The sequence below is a fragment of the Gracilinanus agilis genome, chromosome 2 (genome assembly GCF_016433145.1).
Source record: "Gracilinanus agilis isolate LMUSP501 chromosome 2, AgileGrace, whole genome shotgun sequence".
Lineage (NCBI taxonomy): Eukaryota > Metazoa > Chordata > Mammalia > Didelphimorphia > Didelphidae > Gracilinanus > Gracilinanus agilis.
Window position 1 is genome coordinate 471,542,938 of NC_058131.1, and position 19,685 is coordinate 471,562,622.

General features: G+C 35.3%; 2 protein-coding genes across 2 annotated transcripts in view; one reads left to right on the forward strand and one right to left on the reverse strand.

Annotated features, from left to right (window-relative positions):
* Positions 1–328: 328 nt before the first annotated feature.
* Positions 329–18,137, reverse strand: AP5M1 (adaptor related protein complex 5 subunit mu 1). Its single transcript, XM_044664894.1, has 8 exons — positions 17,706–18,137; positions 14,320–14,959; positions 10,576–10,803; positions 8,018–8,157; positions 6,127–6,212; positions 5,927–6,045; positions 3,623–3,719; positions 329–1,237 (listed from the first exon to the last, which is right to left on the reverse strand). Exons 1-8 carry the CDS (start codon positions 17,777–17,779, stop codon positions 1,155–1,157), a joined length of 1,467 nt encoding a protein of 488 aa, XP_044520829.1. The 5' UTR covers positions 17,780–18,137; the 3' UTR covers positions 329–1,154.
* A 209-nt stretch (positions 18,138–18,346) lies between these two features.
* The window catches only part of EXOC5 (exocyst complex component 5), a 79,844-nt gene continuing 78,505 nt past the window's right edge, over positions 18,347–19,685 (forward strand). Inside the window, exon 1 of the mRNA XM_044664895.1 lies at positions 18,347–18,550. Within this exon, the coding sequence (XP_044520830.1) occupies positions 18,524–18,550 (27 nt within the window). The 5' untranslated portion in view covers positions 18,347–18,523. The remainder of the gene's footprint in view (positions 18,551–19,685) is intronic.

The window sequence follows — 19,685 nt, forward strand, 5'->3', positions numbered from 1 at the left end:
GTATCATACACATATTTGGTGCTAGTACTTAGTCATTTTCTAAAGCAATATTATGTTGCTTCTATCATTTATTTTTAAAAAGACATAAATAAGAAAAAGTACTTAAGAGTTTTAAACTAGATTTTTATCTAAAGTCAGCATTACTATTAGTTTCTGAGAAAATGGAAGATGACAAAGAATAGAGAAAGAACAATGGTGGAAAGAACAGCAAGAATGATGGATTCTGTAAGAAAAAATGAAAGTGATGTCATGAAAATGGGAATAAGAGACAAAGACAACATTATATAACTGAAATGTTAAATGATACTCTACACAAAGGATGGTTTTTTACTTTTTTATATGAATTCATAACTAAATTTTTGAATATCAAATATCATACAAAAATGCATAAAACACATATTCAAATGCATTTAAAAAATTAAGACATAAGAGTAGATTATCAAGCCCTTCTTATAAAATGGGCTTTTTATTGCCCTTTTATATATTCAATGTTATTCTAAAGAAAAAAATTAGAAAAGATGAATACATTTAAAAAGTAGACAGAGAGTAAAGTAAACATCTTCAACTGAATTGTGCAGTCCTTATACGTAAGTAAGAAAGCTTTGACTAACATCAACAATTTCCTCCTTCTTTTACAAGACTGAATTTCCAAAAGAGCTATGGTTTCCACTGTAGCCTCTTCTACCAAAATCAGCTAACATTTACCCTATGAGAGGTATTGAAATACATAGAATAAAAATCCCTATTATAGGATCTAGGTCCAACTTCCTCATTTTACAAAAGAGAAAATTGAGGAGCAAAGAGAGATTGAGTAACTTGCCCAAGGTTCCCATCTATAGCAGTGTTGGGATTTATACCCTTGTCCTCTGGCTGCAAACTCCAGGTTCTTTCCACAAAACCATATTCTTTTTCACTGTATGCTTTAGTTTAAAGAGACCATGGAAAGGCAACAGAGTAGAAAATCAGCTTTTAAATTATTTTCTTTTAGAACACGTAAGGCTAATAATAATAAGCACACTGTCATATTAAAAAAGAAATTGATCCATGGTTCATTCCCATTAAAGAGAAACATACATATTAAAAAGTAAAAGATAGCAATTTATTGTAATTGTGTTAATATGACTTAAATAGCCCTCTTTTTAAATATCAGAAAATTATAGCAATAATGATCTATATGTTACGGGTGCAGGGGCTTTGGAATTCCAGATATAGTAATCAGATGAAATCAGTTCCCGGCCTAAAAAGGAAACAATAAACAATGTTATGAATTTTTGTTTAAGCATGAAGTTCTGATTTTAAAAATGATATCTATATCATCCTGACCTTTAAATGATACCTATATCATTTGAACAATGCTTATGTATCTTATTAATTTCATTTAATTTATCACTATGTCAATATACTATCTACCATTATACTAGAGAAGCTTTTAACAAATGCTAATACTCATTTATTAATCTGCTACTTTTAGTTTATAATATGAAATATTATTCAAATATTCCTCACATTATGGTAAATCTCACCATTTTCCTAAACATGTACTTTCTATTTCTAACCCCATATCTTCATAGCAAATCCTTACTTAGTCTTGAATCAATTTCTGTTTTCATCATTGTAACTTCTAGATTAATATTCCTTATTCTGACTTTGATGCCTACTTGTTCACTTAAAAAATCCACAGCCAAAATAATCTCTCTTAATTACTTGTTAAAAAATTACCCATATGAGACCCTTTTCTGGCTCCCTAATAAAATTTAAATTTTATCCTTCTACATTTGCAAAGTTTGATTTTGCAGCTTTTATTAAGTAATTATAACTTGTAACACTTTTCTTCATTCCCTCTAACTACAGAATACCAGTTTAGAACAATGTAAAATGATTACTGCTCTCTTAACCATATTGTAATTTTAGAATATTCTAAGATGGTTCTAACTCACAAGAGCCAAAAAATGAACAATAATTGTTATTGTTATGGCAGCTGTCTAGAAACTAATAGTGGAAGGAGACCGGTCTGTATCTAATGGTCCATTTAAAACTAGGTTCATTTAATATATATGTTGTATTATAACAGGTGTGTGTTAAGCTGGTCACCTAATACCAGAATATATGTCTGAAAATTACTTTTTGATATATTTCAATTATTTAACAGTTAGTGAACACCTAAAATGTTTTTGACATGGAATTAGAACCAATTTATTCTCAAGTGCTATATACAATTTTAAATGCTGTTTGTCAGCTACCATCAATACTTTTCTCTAGGCATCCATGACTTAACAAAATACAAAAACTGAAGCACACTTAGAGGTTAATTTTTTTTTAAAATCAATCAACAAATAAGCAATTATTAAAGGCTTGCTACGTGAGCTGGTTATATAAAGTGAAACAATTCAATTCAATTAAAATTTATTAAGTGCCTACTATGTGCCAAGGCACTTTGTAAGCACTACAGATGCAAAAAGAGGCAAAAGATAGTCCCTGCCCTCATGGAGCTCCAAATCTAATCTGGAGGTGTCAAGATGTACATAAATGGAATATGTACAAAATAAATTAAAAATAATTTTGGGAAGAGATGTACTAGAGCTTTTGGGGTTAGGAAAAGCGTTGTGGTGCTGAAGCAGAGGTAGAGGAAATGCATTTTTTTTTGTTGTTTTTTTAAAACCCTAACCTTCCATCTTGGAATCAATACTGTGTATTGGTTCCAAGGTAGAAGAGTGGTAAGGACAAGGCAATGGGAATCAAGTAATTTGCCCAGGGATACACAGCTAGGAAGTGTCTGAGGCCAGATTTGAACCTAGGACCTCCCATCTCTGGGCCTGGCTCTCAATTCACTGACCACCTAGCTGCCCCCAGGAAATGCGTTTTTAAGAAGAAACAGAGATAATATAGGATGAGATCAGAGCCAACCAAGTAAAGAAGTCCAACTCACTCTTATTCATGTGGTACCCAATTCCCTAGTCATCATCATCTAGTTTTTTAGAATTTTGTAACTGCTGATCTCACTCTCATTGTTCTTGGTCCCTTTCCCTGCCTTGCCAGAATTTCTATCCAGTGACTTAAAAACACATAAAAAATGTATAAACTTTATTTTCTTCCAAAATGTATGTCACATACACTTTGTTTAAGTGAATTCAAGTTATTACTTCGTTTTATGTCTTTTTGATGTTTAATCTGTATGCTATTTTAAACTTGTTGACAAGTTGCTTTGTGATGACGAATTATGTACAGTATTTGTCTGAAATAGCAGGTGCTCAGTAAATATGATTAGCAAAAATATTTCCTTAGAATTAGAAAACCATTTATAGTATTACGATATCAATTATGTGTTGAAATAAAATATCTATTTACTATTATCAAGAAGAAAAGAAATTTAATTTCTGATCCAGCTGAATATATTGTAGCTCTTCCTCTTTTACATATCTAATTTAGGTGGTTTGCTTTGTAAGCTATAAGAAGACAGAGATCAGAATGTAATGGGCTGAGAAAGAATAGAAGTGTCCTAGGAAAAGTACTTCAAACTATCTATATTTAATATACTCAGGTTGCACCATGATATATGAAGTCTTATTCTACAAGAAATTTTTGTTATATATTCTTCAGTTCAGTTTAAAATTAGGGAACTTACATGTGCTTATTTTAGGTTTTCCTGATGCAAACACTTGAACTGAATGCTGATCAGCATAACACCCAGTGAGTGTGTAATCTGGGATCCTAAAATAAAGCTGTAAGAAAACAAAAATGTATCTAATTCTAGGCCATTCATTTAGTACACAATGTCACATTGTTTCTTTACTCACAGTTTTGTGAGCTTACCTCATTTCACAACATAAAAAAATCACAAAACACTAAAACCAGGATATAATATAAATATTTATGATGAGTATGAGTAGGACAACACATATTTCTAATTAATTATTGAAGTGTGAGAAGTGGAAACGTATGGTTGAAAAAGGAGATGGCTGGTCATATATAGTGAAAGCAAAGAATATGTTACATATATATCCTAAATATATACAAATTCTAAAATGAGTTTAAAGTGTCTGATCTTCTTAAACACTTGGATATTTCAAATTCAGTATCAAAGGTATGAATGCTCTCCTCACCTACACAGATTGTAAGCCCTTTACATGCTGATGTAGCTAATCAAAGTCTATGACCTGTTGGCCAACCTTCTGATGATTAACCTCTTCAAACTTAGCTAAATTATTTCAGCTATGACAGGGGAAGAAAGGTGGGAAAGGAATAAGCATTTTTGTAGCAATTAAGTCTTTTACAAAGATTATCTCAATTGATCCTCACAATAACCCTATGAGGTAAGTGCCTTTATTATTCCAATTTTACAATTAAGGAAACAGAGATAAACAGAAGTAAGTTACTTGCCCAGCATCACACAGTTAGAAAGTATCTGAGCTAGTTTTGAATTCAGGTCTTCCTGACTCCAGGCTTGGCAGCTCCCAGCTACCTCTAACAGATATGTCATCCAGTATTGGGCCATATTCAGCTTTATCAGCTAGTTAAGACTCACCAGATCTTTGATGTATACTTTTTGAGGACACAAGATCACTTCAGTGCCATGATGGAGTGTCAATGCATTAATAAGGATTAATTAAGCATTTAATTAACTCTAGGCACTGTTCTAGGAGTGCTGAAAGTCAAAAAGAGTCCCTGCCCTCAAGGAGCTTGCATTCCAAAGGTAGAAAAACATGTTTTTTAAAAAAACAAACAAACAATAACTATATACAAGATATGTATATATGGTGAATGGATGGCAGTATTAGAGGGGAAGGCAGTTGGAGGAGAAGGGCGTCCTACAGAAGCATGGAGGGAAGGCAATCCAGGTTTGGAGGGACAGTCAGTGCAAAGGTATGGAGATGGGAGATGGAGTGTGATGTGGGAGGAATGACAAAGCGGCCAGTGTGACTGGATAACAGATGTCATGGAAGGGAGTAAAACATAAGACTTGGAAAGGTAGGAAGAGGTCAGGCTATACAATCTTTAAATGCCAAACAAAGGACTTTATATTTGACCCTGCAAGTAAAGGGTTCCCCCTTGGAGTTTAATGCACAAGATCAGTTATCATGCATTTCAGCACTTACTCTATGCCAAAGATTGGGCTAATATGGTTAGAGCTATGCTTTAAGAAAATTTTCAATGATTCTTATTGAAAATCACTTTGAAAGTTAAGTGGAAAATGGATTGGAGTAAATGAGACAAGAGGCTGGGAGAGGAATCAGAATGCTGCTGGAACAGTCTGGAGAGGGGTGAGGAAGTGGATGTGGAGGAGGTACCTGAGGGATGATGTTGTCAAGAGAGAAACACAGCATCTTAAATATCTTAAATGTTTTCTTTATGATTATCATTGTAAGAACCACCAATTATCATACTGTGGTTTATATTATATTATAATATAGCATTATATATATTATAATATAGCAGATTATATTAAAGCTGTTTGCTGCTAAACTGCAGAACTGTCTTATGGTTGGGAGGGTCTGTACTAATGTATCAAGCGATATTTGTCTCTAAATTCTGTACTTAAGTTATGGTTAGTAACCTAGGACAGTGATGGTGAACCTATGGCACAGGTGCCAAAGATTACACACAGAGTGCTCTCTGTGGGCCCTTGGCCACCCTCCCTCCCTCCCCACCCACCCTGGAGTTCATTACTAGAAAGGCAAAGGGATTCAGGCAGAGCTGCTCCCTTCCCCTTTCCACCATGCCTGAGGACATTTTCACATCTCCTGTACCCCTCCCTTTGCTATTAGATTGGCAGTAGCTTATACCTCCATCCATGTGTATAGTTTCTATAGCTAATTATGCTGTCTGATACTCTTTTTCCTTTTAACTTCTTAGCTTTTCCTTTTGTCTTTCTTGTTCAGAGGACAAGTTTTTAATGTAGTTACTCACATAAATATTTCCAATAACTTACTTTTACATATGTTGTACCCCCAATACAAATAGTGTCAACTGGTTGCTTCTGATGACCCACAGAATTAAAATTCACAGTTCCAGAAAGATTAATTTCCAGTGATTTCGGGAACTTTTGCCCTGAGAACAGAAATATCATCAATCAACTATTCTTGATAAATATGCATCTGCAATAAATAAAAGAAGAAAAAAGCAACTCACCTATAATCCAGATTAATAAACTTTTCTCTCGTGATACTTCTACCTGGCCAAAACTAACTTTGTATTCCAAATGGGTGATTGGCCCTCTGAAAATACAAAGTTTTAAAAAGTTACCTGTAAATAAAGCTACACATAGTTCACAAGAAAAGAAACAAAAATTTTGATACTGATATTTAACATAGGACTACAGAGGTTTAATTTGTTCATTCTTTTGGCTTCTAAATGAAGTACAACCTGGATTTTGAGTTAAAGGACCTGTATTTGAATTCTGGTTCACTCATTACCTTTGTGATGTTGGACAATTTACTTAGTCTCTATAAGATTTGATTTTATCATCTATAAAATGATGGCATCAGACTAGATTACAGTGATCTTATGAATGGACATTAGAACTCTAATGATGACTTATAGATAGCTATATCATTCTTAGTTTGTTGGAAAAACTAAAGTGTCCACAATCTCAAAAATATTTCATATATTCTTTCACTAATTCTAAAAACAACTGGAAAACCAAATAAATATACGGAATATAGACATATTAGAATTTAGATATATAGAGAATATAATAAAATCTAGATATAATCAGAAATACATATGCACAATGAAAATTATGATTCGATTTTAGTTAGGTCATTTTGAGAACTACATTTCAGAATAAATTTAAAAATAAAAAATGAGGAGGTAACCTTGAAACCTATTCAGCTTAATTCATCAGACAGTTAACAGCAAGGCTAGGTATGAATATAAGGGCATAGAGTAATTACCTGAAGACACAGCACTTTGTGGAAACAGGTATCTGCTGTGGCTTATATTTATTAGTGATTAGCATCCACAATCAGGAAAATAAGGGCAAAAAATATAAAGATAAAAATGCCACTTTGTGCTGTTTACCACTATTATCAGTAACTTAGATAAAGGGTATACTTGGCATCTCCATCAAATTTGAAGAGGACACAAAACTGGTAGTGGTAGATAATACAGTGGATAAGAGTTAGGATACAAAACCAATGAAAGCCTAGAACACTGAGCTAAATCTAAGATGACATTCAATAGAGACAAATACAAAGTGTTGCAAGTGAATACAAGAAGATCAATTTTGTAAGCATCAGATATGGAAGGCATTATTGAGCAGGTTTCTGAAAAAGATCTTGGTAGTTTAGTGGACTCGAGTCTAATGAATCAGCAAGGAGCCATAGCTGTTAAAAAAGCTAATATTACTAGCAGCATTATCAAGATCATAGTGTGAATTCCACTGTACTCTGCCCTTGTCAAACTTCAATGGAGTATTACATCCATTTCTGTGAGCCACCATTTATAAGGATATTGATAGGTTGGAGAGTATTCAAAGGAGGGCAGTCAGGATGGCAAAGAGCCTTAAATCTATGATATGTAAGGGTCAGTTGAAGGAAAAAGGGATTAATTTAGTCAGGAGAAGAGTAGCCTTGGGGAACACAATAGCTGTTTTCAAGGACTTAAAGTGCTGTTATGTGAAGGAAGAATTAGACTTGTTCTGTTTGGTCTCAGAGGGAAGAACTAGGAGCTGGGGGTAGAAGTTGTAATGAGGCAGAACCTTCTATCTATTAGAGCTGTGTAACAGTGGAATAGATGGATAGGTAGTGGGTTTCCCTTCCTTAGGGGAGGGGTTCTTCAGAAAGACTGGATGAATACTTGTCAGCTATATAATATTAAGGGCTGCTTTGGGGCATGGTTTAGAATAGATGAGCTGCTAGTTGCTTCCAACTTTCAAAACCTATGATTCTGTGATTTTATAATCATAGTTAAAAAAACCAACATCATTAGATTAGCATGAAAATCCTTCCTTGCCTAACCAAACATTCTTTGAAGAGTACATTGCAAAAAGGGAGCAACCATGTCATTAAATTATTCCTACCTGTTAAAAAATGGTATATGAGCTTCACAATACTCAAAGCTATTTTTCACACTTTCATGAAGTTTTAAATGGACATTTATTTTTAACTGTGAATCTTCTTCCTTCAGTTGATAAAATCCCAAAATTGGTGGGACAGGCACCTAACAACAACCATGTTAAGAAAGTATAAATAATTTTTAGATATTAGACAAAATATTCATTGAAAAATGTATGAACCTATTAATTCTAGGACTATCATTCAAGTATGCCTATGATACTAATGAATAGAGTATATTTGCCCTGAGTTATTTTACCAGTAGGGACTTGCATCAACTGGCCCATTTCATACATGTATCTTTTCCTAATTCTTGTACAATATCTTATGCAGAATATTTGTTAAATACTTTTCTGCTGTTCTTTCCTGATAAACATCTCATCTGTTATGATCATAATAAGATGCTATTACTTAGCAGTAGACAAACGGTATAGGACCATGGGGAAGTAACCCATGATGGTCTCCAAAATGGGGACCATGAAGAAAATAATAGAATTTCTATTTCTACTTATTGTCTCAAATAAGAAATGAAGGTCACTTGTTATAGATAAAAATATCATTAAGAAGTTTTACATCATAGCAGGGTTAATATGAAACCCTTCTTCATTTATCACTTTTAGGATACTGTGATATATCAGTTTATATATGCCTGGTTAAATGGATTTTTAGTTTTAGCTAAACTCTTTCTCATAAAATGGATGAGTGGCTTAAAAAATTCTTGTAAACAAACTGAGGATAATACAAATAATGTGATCACAAATGAATAACTAAGAAATGGCACACCTAATAATTCTATTCCTAGGTCTTCCTTAGTTCAAGGTAAAGACAATAGATCTAATCAGAGCAAGAAGTTGGCAAAAAAAATCAAAATTATTAAGATGACCTGAATATAGATTTATATACCCTATTATTAATAATGAATCTCATCCTAAGTATATACTTGTACCTTGAGATATTAGGAATAAATTGGAATCTTGGAATATGAATAAATGACGCCATCAAGCTTAGCAAAACATCTAAAAACTAAACTTTTGTCTCAAAAATGTCACCCATAAAAAAATCTGGATCTATACTCTTAAAAACCTTGGAAACAGAGTTTCCTTATGTGTTTCAAAATCTTCCAAATGAAAAGTATCAGTATGTTTTGAATCTATTGGTTTAAAAAAAATGCAACACCTTGCAATTAGTTTGCAAGAACAAATGATTGATATCACAGAAATTTGCTAAAAGAATTTCAACAATAAGAAAAAAATCTTTGTATAATTGGTAGAACTGAAAATGTGTTTTGTGCTTTTTTAAGTGCAGCCAATGACACATTTTTCAATTGGATCCATATATTTTTGTGGATGTGTCTTATTTAACTAGACCAGTCATTAAAGTCAACTACTGAGATTAACTGGATTCTGTTCCAGACATCCAAACTATGGTATCACAAGAGTTAAAATAAAATTTAAAAAATAATTGAAGGGCAGCTGGGTAGCTCAGTGGATTGAGAGCCAGGCCTAGAGATGGGAGGTCCTAGGTTCAAATCCAGCCTCAGACACTTCCCAGCTGTGTGATCCTGGGCAAGTCACTTGACCCCTATTGCCCACCCTTACCACTCTTCCACCTAGGAGCCAATACACAGAAGTTAAGGGTTTAAAAAAAAATAATTGAGCCTAATCAGTCATAATATAAATGAGAATAAAAAGTTTTATATTTTTAATAAAATATTTTAAAATGCTGTTTATTTTTAAAAAAATTTGTGTATATATTTTATATTCTAAAAATTATTTTATTTATTTTTTTACTCTAGGGATGTTTTACAACGGAGGTGTCAAGCTCTACAATATGGCCTGTGGGTGGCCCCCTGAAATGTTCTATCCAGCCGCTAGGACATTATTCCTAATCTGACAAATACAATGAGTTGGATACAATATAATGAAACTTCAAAAGAGTTGCCTTAGAAACAGACTGACAGATGAGCATTTCTTTTCCTTTGGCCCCCTCTTTAAAAGGTTTGCCCATTATTGCTCTAAACAATTAAGTGAGATGACCTTGAAGATAAAGCATGTTGTGAAAGTTTATAGATTTCAGAAGAATTCTCAATAAAATTTTAAACCTTCATTTTCATTCATCTGCTATTTACTAAAACTTAGAAAATTCAACATGCTTATTTGCTTATTAACAAAATCTATAAACTATACAGATTAGTAACTTAAAAAAAATACCCAGCCTGTTCAAATCTGGAATGAGGCACTTCCTAGCTGTGTGAACTTGGGCAAGTCACCTAACCTTGTTTGCCTAGCCCTTGCCTTTCTGTCTTAGAATTGTTTTCAAGACAGAAGGTAAGGGTTAAAAAAAAAATCAAACCTACTGAGACTGCCACCTGCTTTTTAAGGGTTTCTTGGAACACTGAGAAATTAATTGATTGATCCAGGGTCGCAGGACTTGAACTTGGTTCTTTATGACTCTTGAGACTAGATCTCTAGCCACTAAATCATATGCATGTGTATGCTCTCTCTCAATCTCTCTCTCACTTTACCTGAGAAGTATAGTAGCACAAGTGGAATGACTCTAAAGGAGGACTGAATGGAAATTTGTAAGGCCCACTAAATGCAGAATCATCCATTATATCAACACTACTGGAAGTAAGAACAGCAGAGTCAAGGGAAGTCACACAAGGATGCACCAGAATATCCTGAAGTGGAGATCCATTGGTGGGGAGATTCAAACTGACAGTAATGTTTGGCATGACTCCTTCCAAATCACACTAAAAAAAAAACAAATAACCAGGATTATTACCAACAAAATCCTAAGATGGTAATTGCAGTAATTGCTGACACTCAGATGACATTTTAGCATTTGCATTGTGCTTTATGTACATTTTATATTTATATGCTAACTCATTTGAGCCTCAAAATAACCCTCTGAGGTAGACTATATAAGCAATATCCCCATTGTACAAATGAGAAAACTGAAGTTCAAGTTGAGGTTCAGGTGTTAAGAGTAGGATTCAAATCCACATCTCCTTACCAGTCCCCTCTTCATTCCAGCACTTTCTCTAGTTCTTTGAAACCTTTCCAGAAGGACCAGAATAGAGTTGCTTTTCTTTGCTTTAGTGAGTCTAAGTGTGGAACTCCAATGGCTACTTTGTCGGATATCAACTCATATTATGATATGCCCCTGCTTTAGCCCCTAAAATATACTTATCTTTGACATATATGGGTGTTTAACATTTTTAATCTACTATCTAAATACGGTTGAGGGTTAAATTTACTGTGGAGTTTGATAAAAGTTGCGGAGATCAGTTTGGTATACTACTGACACCTATTTATTTACAGGAGAGGTAGGGATAGGAAATAGAAGGTAGGAAATAGGATAGTATATCTCTTAATTCTTATACTATGTCTAAAAATCTAAACCCTATACTAAAATCTCTAATAAACCCTAAATCTAAGGATCTTCTTGCCTGACAAAGCAGGCCTAACTAAACTTACTCTCCAACTATGATTAAATTCACTAGCTATTTAATTTAAATTTAACTAATAAAATAAATTTTTATCTTCTCCAACTACCTTAAACCAGTATATGAAATCAAAGTGACAGAAGTAACTGCCAGATCCTCTTCACAGAGACTGGCTCAGAAACTCCCAGAACTCCTGTTCCCTCAGAAGCCAGAGAAAATGGAGAGACCTCTGCCAACTCTAGCCTTTCTCTTATAAATTCTGCTCTTAAAGAGACAGAGTGAGATTAAGTAACTCCCTCTAATCTAGAAATTCTGCTCTTAATAAGACAGAGTGAAATGAAGAAAATTCCTTATAACAATACCACGCATGGATATTTAATTTATATCATTGTGTTTATTTTAGATCATAAATAATTAGCAGGTAGGAAACAGTTCCATGAGCAATTTTTTCTGCATCTAGCATAAACCCTTGCATAAAAAGGTCTTTCATAAATGTTTTCTGATGATTATGATGTATTTATAAATCAGTGGACTTGTCCATAAGTGAAAACATATGTTTCTCCCCCTGAGGATATGGAAAAAGACTGGATTTGTGACTTTGCTGGTTTAGGAAACCCTTCCCAATATAGGTAGGCACCTTCTCTGCACTTTAGAGTTGTAAAGTTGCTGAGGGTTGTCAGACTCACAGTTAGACATGTTAGAAGTAGAACATGAAACTAGATCTTCCTGATCCTAAAACCAGTTTTCTATGTACAACCTTCACAGTTTCTCACCTTTCTCTCTTACTTTATTCTAACTCCTTAGCAACTAAGTGCTAATAATTAGCTATACATAAAAAAGAAAGAGGAAAACAGCAAGTGCATGTGGACATAACTCAATTGCTCATTTTCTTAGTGATCAAAGAAATACCAATAGTTTCCTCAAACAACTCATTGATATATTCACTATTATGTTCACTTCAATGACAAGATCATTAGTAATTTACAACAAAGCAACGTATTTCAGAGATGTAGCAAAATATAATTGATAAAAAGATCAACCTTGAAATCTGGAAGAGTTCAAATCATCCCCGATACATACTAGCTGTGTCAAAGTAGGTTTCCCTTTTTTGTGTCTCAGGCAATCTTTTAAAACTTTATAATACAGATTTACTAATCTGCATGGGTAGAAACAATTTCTACCCCTTGACAAAATCATTGGTGTTGACATCCTTTCCCTGGCCCTCCCCCCAAAAAAGAGGGGAAAAAATATACTTTGTATAAGAATACTCTTTATAGATATACAAATATAGGTATACGGTCATCAGTATTTTGAAATTAGAAAGGACCTTAGAGACAATCTGCCTAACACTCTCAAGAAATAGGAAAATGATATTAAAGAAGTGACTCATTCAAAGTCATATTGCTGGTAAGGTTAAGCCTAGATCCCCAAATTCTTGGCACTTTATTCAGTACTCTTTCTACTATACTTAAAAGATAAATTGTGTGTGATATTTTTTCCCTCCTCTGGGGTGGTGGTGGAGGGAACAAAACATCTGTTTTACAAAAAAATTTCAATCTTCAAATGCTGAGTTTCCTTAGCAAACTCCAAAGTAATATTCTTTTTTTTTTTTTTTTTTTTTTTTTTACTTTTAAACCTTTAACTTCTGTGTATTGGCTCCTAGGCAGATGAGTTGTAAGGGTAGGCAATGGGGATCAAGTGACTTGCCCAGGGTCACACAGCTGGGAAGTGTCTGAGGCCAGATTTGAACCTAGGACCTCTCATCTCTAGGCCTGACTTTCAATCCACTGAGCTACCCAGCTGCCCCTAAAGTAATATTCTTAAAGACTATAACATATCTTCTTATAGTAATATGTTGTCAATAGTATTCAGTAGCCATATAGTATTAAAATAAATTATATATCAATCCCTAGATTTAAAGCATAAAGACTGAAGGAAGGTTTTGGAAAATGAAACAATCTAAAAATAATGCTATTTAAAAATAGCTACAAAATGTTTACTTATACTTATTTTACTTAGAGGGATTTCTGACCATTTTAAAACAAGATATTTAAAGGTTAGTATTTATAGTAACATCACCATTGATTTTTCATAATCTTTAACCTAAAATAGGATTCCAATAGGAATGATTATTACCTACTGGTTCATTTAAAGCCAAAAAAAAAGGGGGGGGGAAGTCTTTTTTAATTTAGATGCCAATTTAGAGATTAGTCAGTTTTATCTCTGAGAAGATCTAGTGGAAAATTGGTGGGGCATGTAATAGAATCATTGGGTGTTAAATATTATAGATCTTAGAGATCATTTAGTCCAAAGCACTGTTTTATAAAAGAAAGTGTTGATAGAATTCACTCCCCAAGGCTTGCCTGACCCAGCTCATCTTATCCAGCATCCCATTTGCGTGCTTATGCTATGTAACTGGACATGAACACACATGCTTGGGGGGGGGGGAGGCGGAGGATAAAAGTTTTGGTGTGGCACTGCCCCTTCTCTCTGTTTCCCAGAATGCAGCTGGGGTGCCTGGCAGAGAGCCAGGCGGTGGTCATTAGGTTAGATTAGGCGTTAATCTGCTTTCTCTATCTTTAGTGATTATTAATAAAACTCTATGGAAAATAAGAACCTGGAGTTATTCTTATTAATTTAAATTTAAATTCTATAAAATTCAGGTGGAAAAAGACATATTAATAATTTGTATCACTCTGATTTTTAAGGACTACCATTTATTAAATTTAAGTCATAGTACTGATTTCCCAAAGTAAAATACTTTTACTTTTTTCAACATATGTAAAATAGATCCATTGAACATATACTGGAAAGTCTCACCTTACAAGTTATAGTTCCATAAACTTGCCACATATCTGCTACATCCCGCTTATCATATTGCATGGATTTAACTTTTTCTGTGATAGAAACAGCAACTTGTTGTTTTCCTTTGTAAGTACCAGCTTTCCATGCTGGTTGTTTTAGGGTTTGATTTATTGAAAGATTATTAAAATTATCTAATAAGAAGTTGGAATCTAACAAAGTGCCAAATGGACAAACATGCATGAGCAAATCAGGTAGCTGGCTCACTTTAGTACTTAGATCAACTTCAGTCTTGGGCCCAGAGTCAAGAAAATCAATTAACCCAAAAAGTAGATCAAAGGCTTGTGAGATTCCACTAATACTAATGAGTGGTGGATGAGGAGACAAAGTTTGCTCAACTAGTGGAATGCTAACATAAATCAGACTATTCTTCTGAAAGGCAAGAACAGGCCACAGTTCTCTTCCTTCTATTAGAAGTCCATAGACTGAAGTTTTATTGATTCGTGAACAGCTATCACGGCTCTCCACAAAATCCTTATCATCATCCAATAACCTGAGTTCAAAAAGCAGAGCTTTACAGAAGGGGTCATCTTCTGGTAGAGGTACATAACTTGATCCATTGAAGATTTTGGCTCGTTTTTCAACAGTGGGAAATCTTCTGAATCAAGGAAAGAAAAGCTTATGTTATTCCTGAACCTTTCTATTCATAGTCAAAATAAAAAAAAGTAACAGAAAAAAATTAACTTCCTGATACATTTATTTCTTCTGTTTTAATTATTTTCTCAAAAAATGAGCTGTTACATTTAAAAAACTTGATTAAGTTTGTTTTCCTTATTATACAGTTTTATTGTTTCAGAATTGGAAGTCTTGTCTCAGTTCTATATAGAGCTCAAACTTTCAAATTAATGGAGTAGATTTAAGAATAGAAAGCTGAATAGATTACTGTTACTTATTAATGAAACTAACACTCTTCCCATATATTCTTTCTCTCCCTCCTCAAGGACCCAGCCTAGCAGTAAAAAGCATATGGTTTAAAAAATTCTTTATGACTTATCTACCTTATACACAATGCCAGATACATTTTTGGGGGGATATAGAAGATAATTTTACCTGACTTTCATGTGCTTTAAAATACTGTATATTCTTAGTTTAAAAAGTTCTCTGCTACTACCTATGAGAGTACAAACCAGTCTCAGATATTGTGATCATTAATTGCTGAGTGAAACTGGTAAGATTTTTAATTTCCCTTGGTCTCAGAATCAACCTAGAAAATAAATAGGTTGAATTTGGAATTCTCAAATATCATTTTCAGTTCTAAAATTCTATGACTGAATATAGGGTAAAAATCCATTAGACTATGAGCTCCTTGAGGGCAGGAAATTACTGTTACCTGTTTTTTATCTCCTGGTGGTTAGCACAGTGCCTGGCATGTAGTAGATGTTTAATAAATGGTAAGTGACTGGCTGACTACTCAAATCTACTGTAGGCCCAACTTAGGCATTTCAGGTGGATTTTAAGCTTTCCTTAGAATAGGCTGCAAATGTCAGAGTTAAAAGATCTTTGAGATAATCTTGTCCAGTTCCCTCACTTTGCAGAAAAGGAGAATGAAGCTTAGAGAAATGAAGATATATGGCCAAAATCAAAGTAATAAGTAGCCAGAATTAGAAAAATATCTTTCAAATCGAAATATAGTAGGTTTTCCACTATAAGATTTAATAGGCTCAAGGACACTGGGGCTGCTTTGAGCAGATATGACCCAGGGTTGACCTTGATTTGCTTATCCTTAAGGTGTAAAAGGTAATAAGTTAGCTTTTGCTGTAAGAAAGGTAGTTTGCTAGCATGAGAATCATTTGCCTCAGCAAATTCTACCAATCACACCATATAAATGGGTGATGAAAAACTTACCCAATTACACATGAATTTTTCTTTTGAATTATTACTATAAAGACAATGAAAACTTCCCTAGAAGTTTTCAAATTTTAAATAATCTTATTTACCTTATTAAAATGAATTATATAAATTTTCACTTTTCATCAGACCACAGATTTAGAACTGGAATAGACTTTAAAAGTCATAATTTGAATCTCTTTTTTAAAGATGAGGAAACTGAGGCCTAAAGTATTAATAACTAGTCAAAAATCACAGAGGTAGTAAGTGGCAGACTTGGGATTTTAACTCATGACCTCTAGTTCACTTTTATTTAACAAAAGATTAAAAACCAAAACTATTTACAGTGTGAAATTAGTAAAGAAAAAAATAACCATGCAACATTCTTTGTGTCAAATAACAGGTATTTTATTTCTGCGCTGCCAAGCTATTTTTATTTTACTCTCTCCTTTTAGAATCCTCTTACTTAAAAAATATCTCCTAACCTTCCTCAGATGTCTCTCTTGATTCTCCCCAACTGCTAATGCTCTCCTTTGTTAACTTTATATTTCCTGTCATGTAAAATTTAATTTACAGGTACTTATAAAAATGCATTTCTTTTCCTGTTAAAAGACCACAAATTCTTTGTGATCCGAGATTATTTTAATTCTTCGTATTTATATTCCTAGTGCCTTGCACAGTACTTGACATGCTGCAGGTCCTTAATAAATGCAAAATAATTGATAGATTTATAAATCAGTTGGTCTAGATAAATTCTCAACCTCCTTTCAGAACTACTATTCTGCTGTGGTTCCTCTAATAACTCAGGAAGAATTAAGCATTGTTTTTCACTTCGGAAAAAGATGGAACTACTCGTCAAACAAAAGGATGATTTGATTACATTGACTTTCCTATCTATTCAACCAGTAAGAATAATTAATTTTCATTCCAAAAGCACTATGTTCCAATTTTCATCCCTTAGTATCTTCAGTTTTTAGGGATGAATAAATCCATAATGGTCAATCATCTAAGCGCTCCCAGCACTCCCCTACGCCTGCTGTCAGTACTCCTTCATTTTATGGATTAAGAAACGGAAGCCTAGAGAAATGAACTGACTTGACCAAGGTCTCACAGGTAGATGGTAAGTAGTGGAACTGGGATCTGAACCCAGATCCTATATACGACCTTCATTTTATTTTCTCTATTCAGTCGTTAAGCTATAAGCCAAACATCTAATTATCTTCTCAAGTCAATCAATAAGCAATTACTATATGTCAAGGCACTAGGCTAAGCTAGTCTGAATCACAGAAAACTTCCTAACGATTAAAATGAAGAGAACAGTATTTAATGTTTTGTAGAGATTCAAGGGGGAAAGTCTTTTGAATCTTATTTTCATCTGCTCTGATTTTCATTTGCCCCATGGTCCTAGAGATATGGATTGTGTTGCCTTTCTGGGAAGCAGGTCCTGAAGATCAAAAAGTTTAAACAGGTATTTTCTTAAACAATCACGATCTCTGGGGGTGCCCACTCACATTTACCTGGAGAATCTCACAGTCCCGCCATGCGGGGTTCCTGGTTCGTGGCTCACCAGCCAAATCGCCCGCTGGGCCATGACTAGGCACTACTGGACCAACTCAACTCCAGTCTCGGTCATCGTAGTGAGAAAACTCCAGTGGAGGCGCGCCATGGAGGCCCTAAGGGGTTTTTCCAGGAGTAGAAAGGTCGCTCCTAGCCAGCTATGGCTCCAGACCAGCTGGAAAACAGGCTCCCTCTACAGTACCGACGCTAAAGCTGATATGACCGCACACCACATCCGTGAGAAAGGAGGAGCGCAAGGGACAAAAAAATCTCCCAGTAAAATCCCAACAGTCTGGATACCCTTGCTACCAAATTCACACCCTCTTCCTCCTTGCTCCACTTCCGGGACGGTGGCCCGGAAGGTTCATAGCTCTTCAGTTTCCAATACAGTGCCTGACGTCTTCTCTTCCTTTTCGCTTTGCAATCCGGCCCCCTCACCTCTCCTCCCCCTCCGCCTCCCCCGCCCCGGCCCAGGAGAGCCCTCTCCGGGCTCCGTTGGGCGCAGCTCCACTTCCGGCGTATGAAGGCGGTGACAGAGAGGCGCAGGCGGAGTTGGGAGATGGTTGCTGAGTAGCGTTAGCGGTTCCGCTTTATGGCCGCTTTCACGCCCTGGTGGGCCGGTTGGGGCAGCGACCGTGCTGGGGGCGGCGGACTCATTGGCGGGCTGTACGGAGCGCCCAGGAAGCGAAGCATGTAAAGTGGGAGGCCAAGTCACGGGGATAAAAAGGGGATTCTCCTGCGTGGCAAGAGACAAGGCGGACAGTCCCAGTCCGTCGGCATGGCTACTACGGCGGAGCTGTTTGAGGTGGGTTTACTACGCTTGAAGCGGGAGGGTGGGGAGTCCGGGACCGCTCCGGGCTTTTGTTCACTGTCTTTTCCTTGGGATGGGGGAGAAGCACCTGTGAAGAAGGACTTGGGGGAAGGGATGGCCAGGGAAGCACGAAATGGGGGAGGGGTGTTTTGGGGATGGTGGAGGGATGGGAGAAGGATGGGTCCCAGAGTGCAAGGGGGCTGCATCTCCCTGCGAGAACAAATCAACTCTTCCATAACTTCTTATAAGAGTATGGAAATATGGAAGGCTAATCTCTTGGTCAGAAGAAGCCTCCAGATCATTGGAGGAAATGGGAAAGGTTAACTACAATACAGGAAGGAAGGGAAAATGACAGCGGCCTTTTGAGTTGGGGAAATCTCGGGACTTGTTTGTTGAATCATCTGAGATTTAACCTTGCAAAGTAACCCCGAGTTGATATTCAGCTCTTTATGTTGTGCACTTCTGTATTGGATCTATTCATTTTAGTTGTAGAAGAAGCAACTCAAATGTGGGCAATGCATCTCCTTGGAAATGGTGTTTTTGGGAGAGGCCTATCTTTCCACCATTAAAGTGGAGAGATATGCAAAGCTTTTAACCTGTTGGTGTTTTAAGGATTCTAAAAGGCATTAATGATGATAATGATAATTGCAAAAATTTATACAGTGATTACTATGTGCCAGGCATTGTGTTAATCATTTTACAATTATTATCTCATATGATCTTCACAACAACCCTGGGAGGTAGATACTTTCCTTATCTTTATTTTGCAGATGAGAAAAATGAGGCAAATAGAGTGACTTGCCCAGAGTCACACAGCTAGTTGCCTAGGCTGTATTTGAACTCCTCACACTGACTCCAAGACCACTGGGCCACCTAACTTCCTGTAAAATTTTAGTTCTGTTTGGGCATAACAAGGAGGTTAGCATAATCCAAAGTGTCTGCTATCCCTGTTATTTTTCTTTTTCAATCTGCATTTTAGTTAGTTCATCTCCCATGAAACTGGAGAGAAATACAAAGCTATTAACCTTGGTGTTCTAAGGATCCTAAACATCTTACTCTTGCTAGAGCAGAACCTAGGCAGAGGTTAGTTGTAATAAATGTGTCAATATTTTCATTAGTTTTTGTTGAC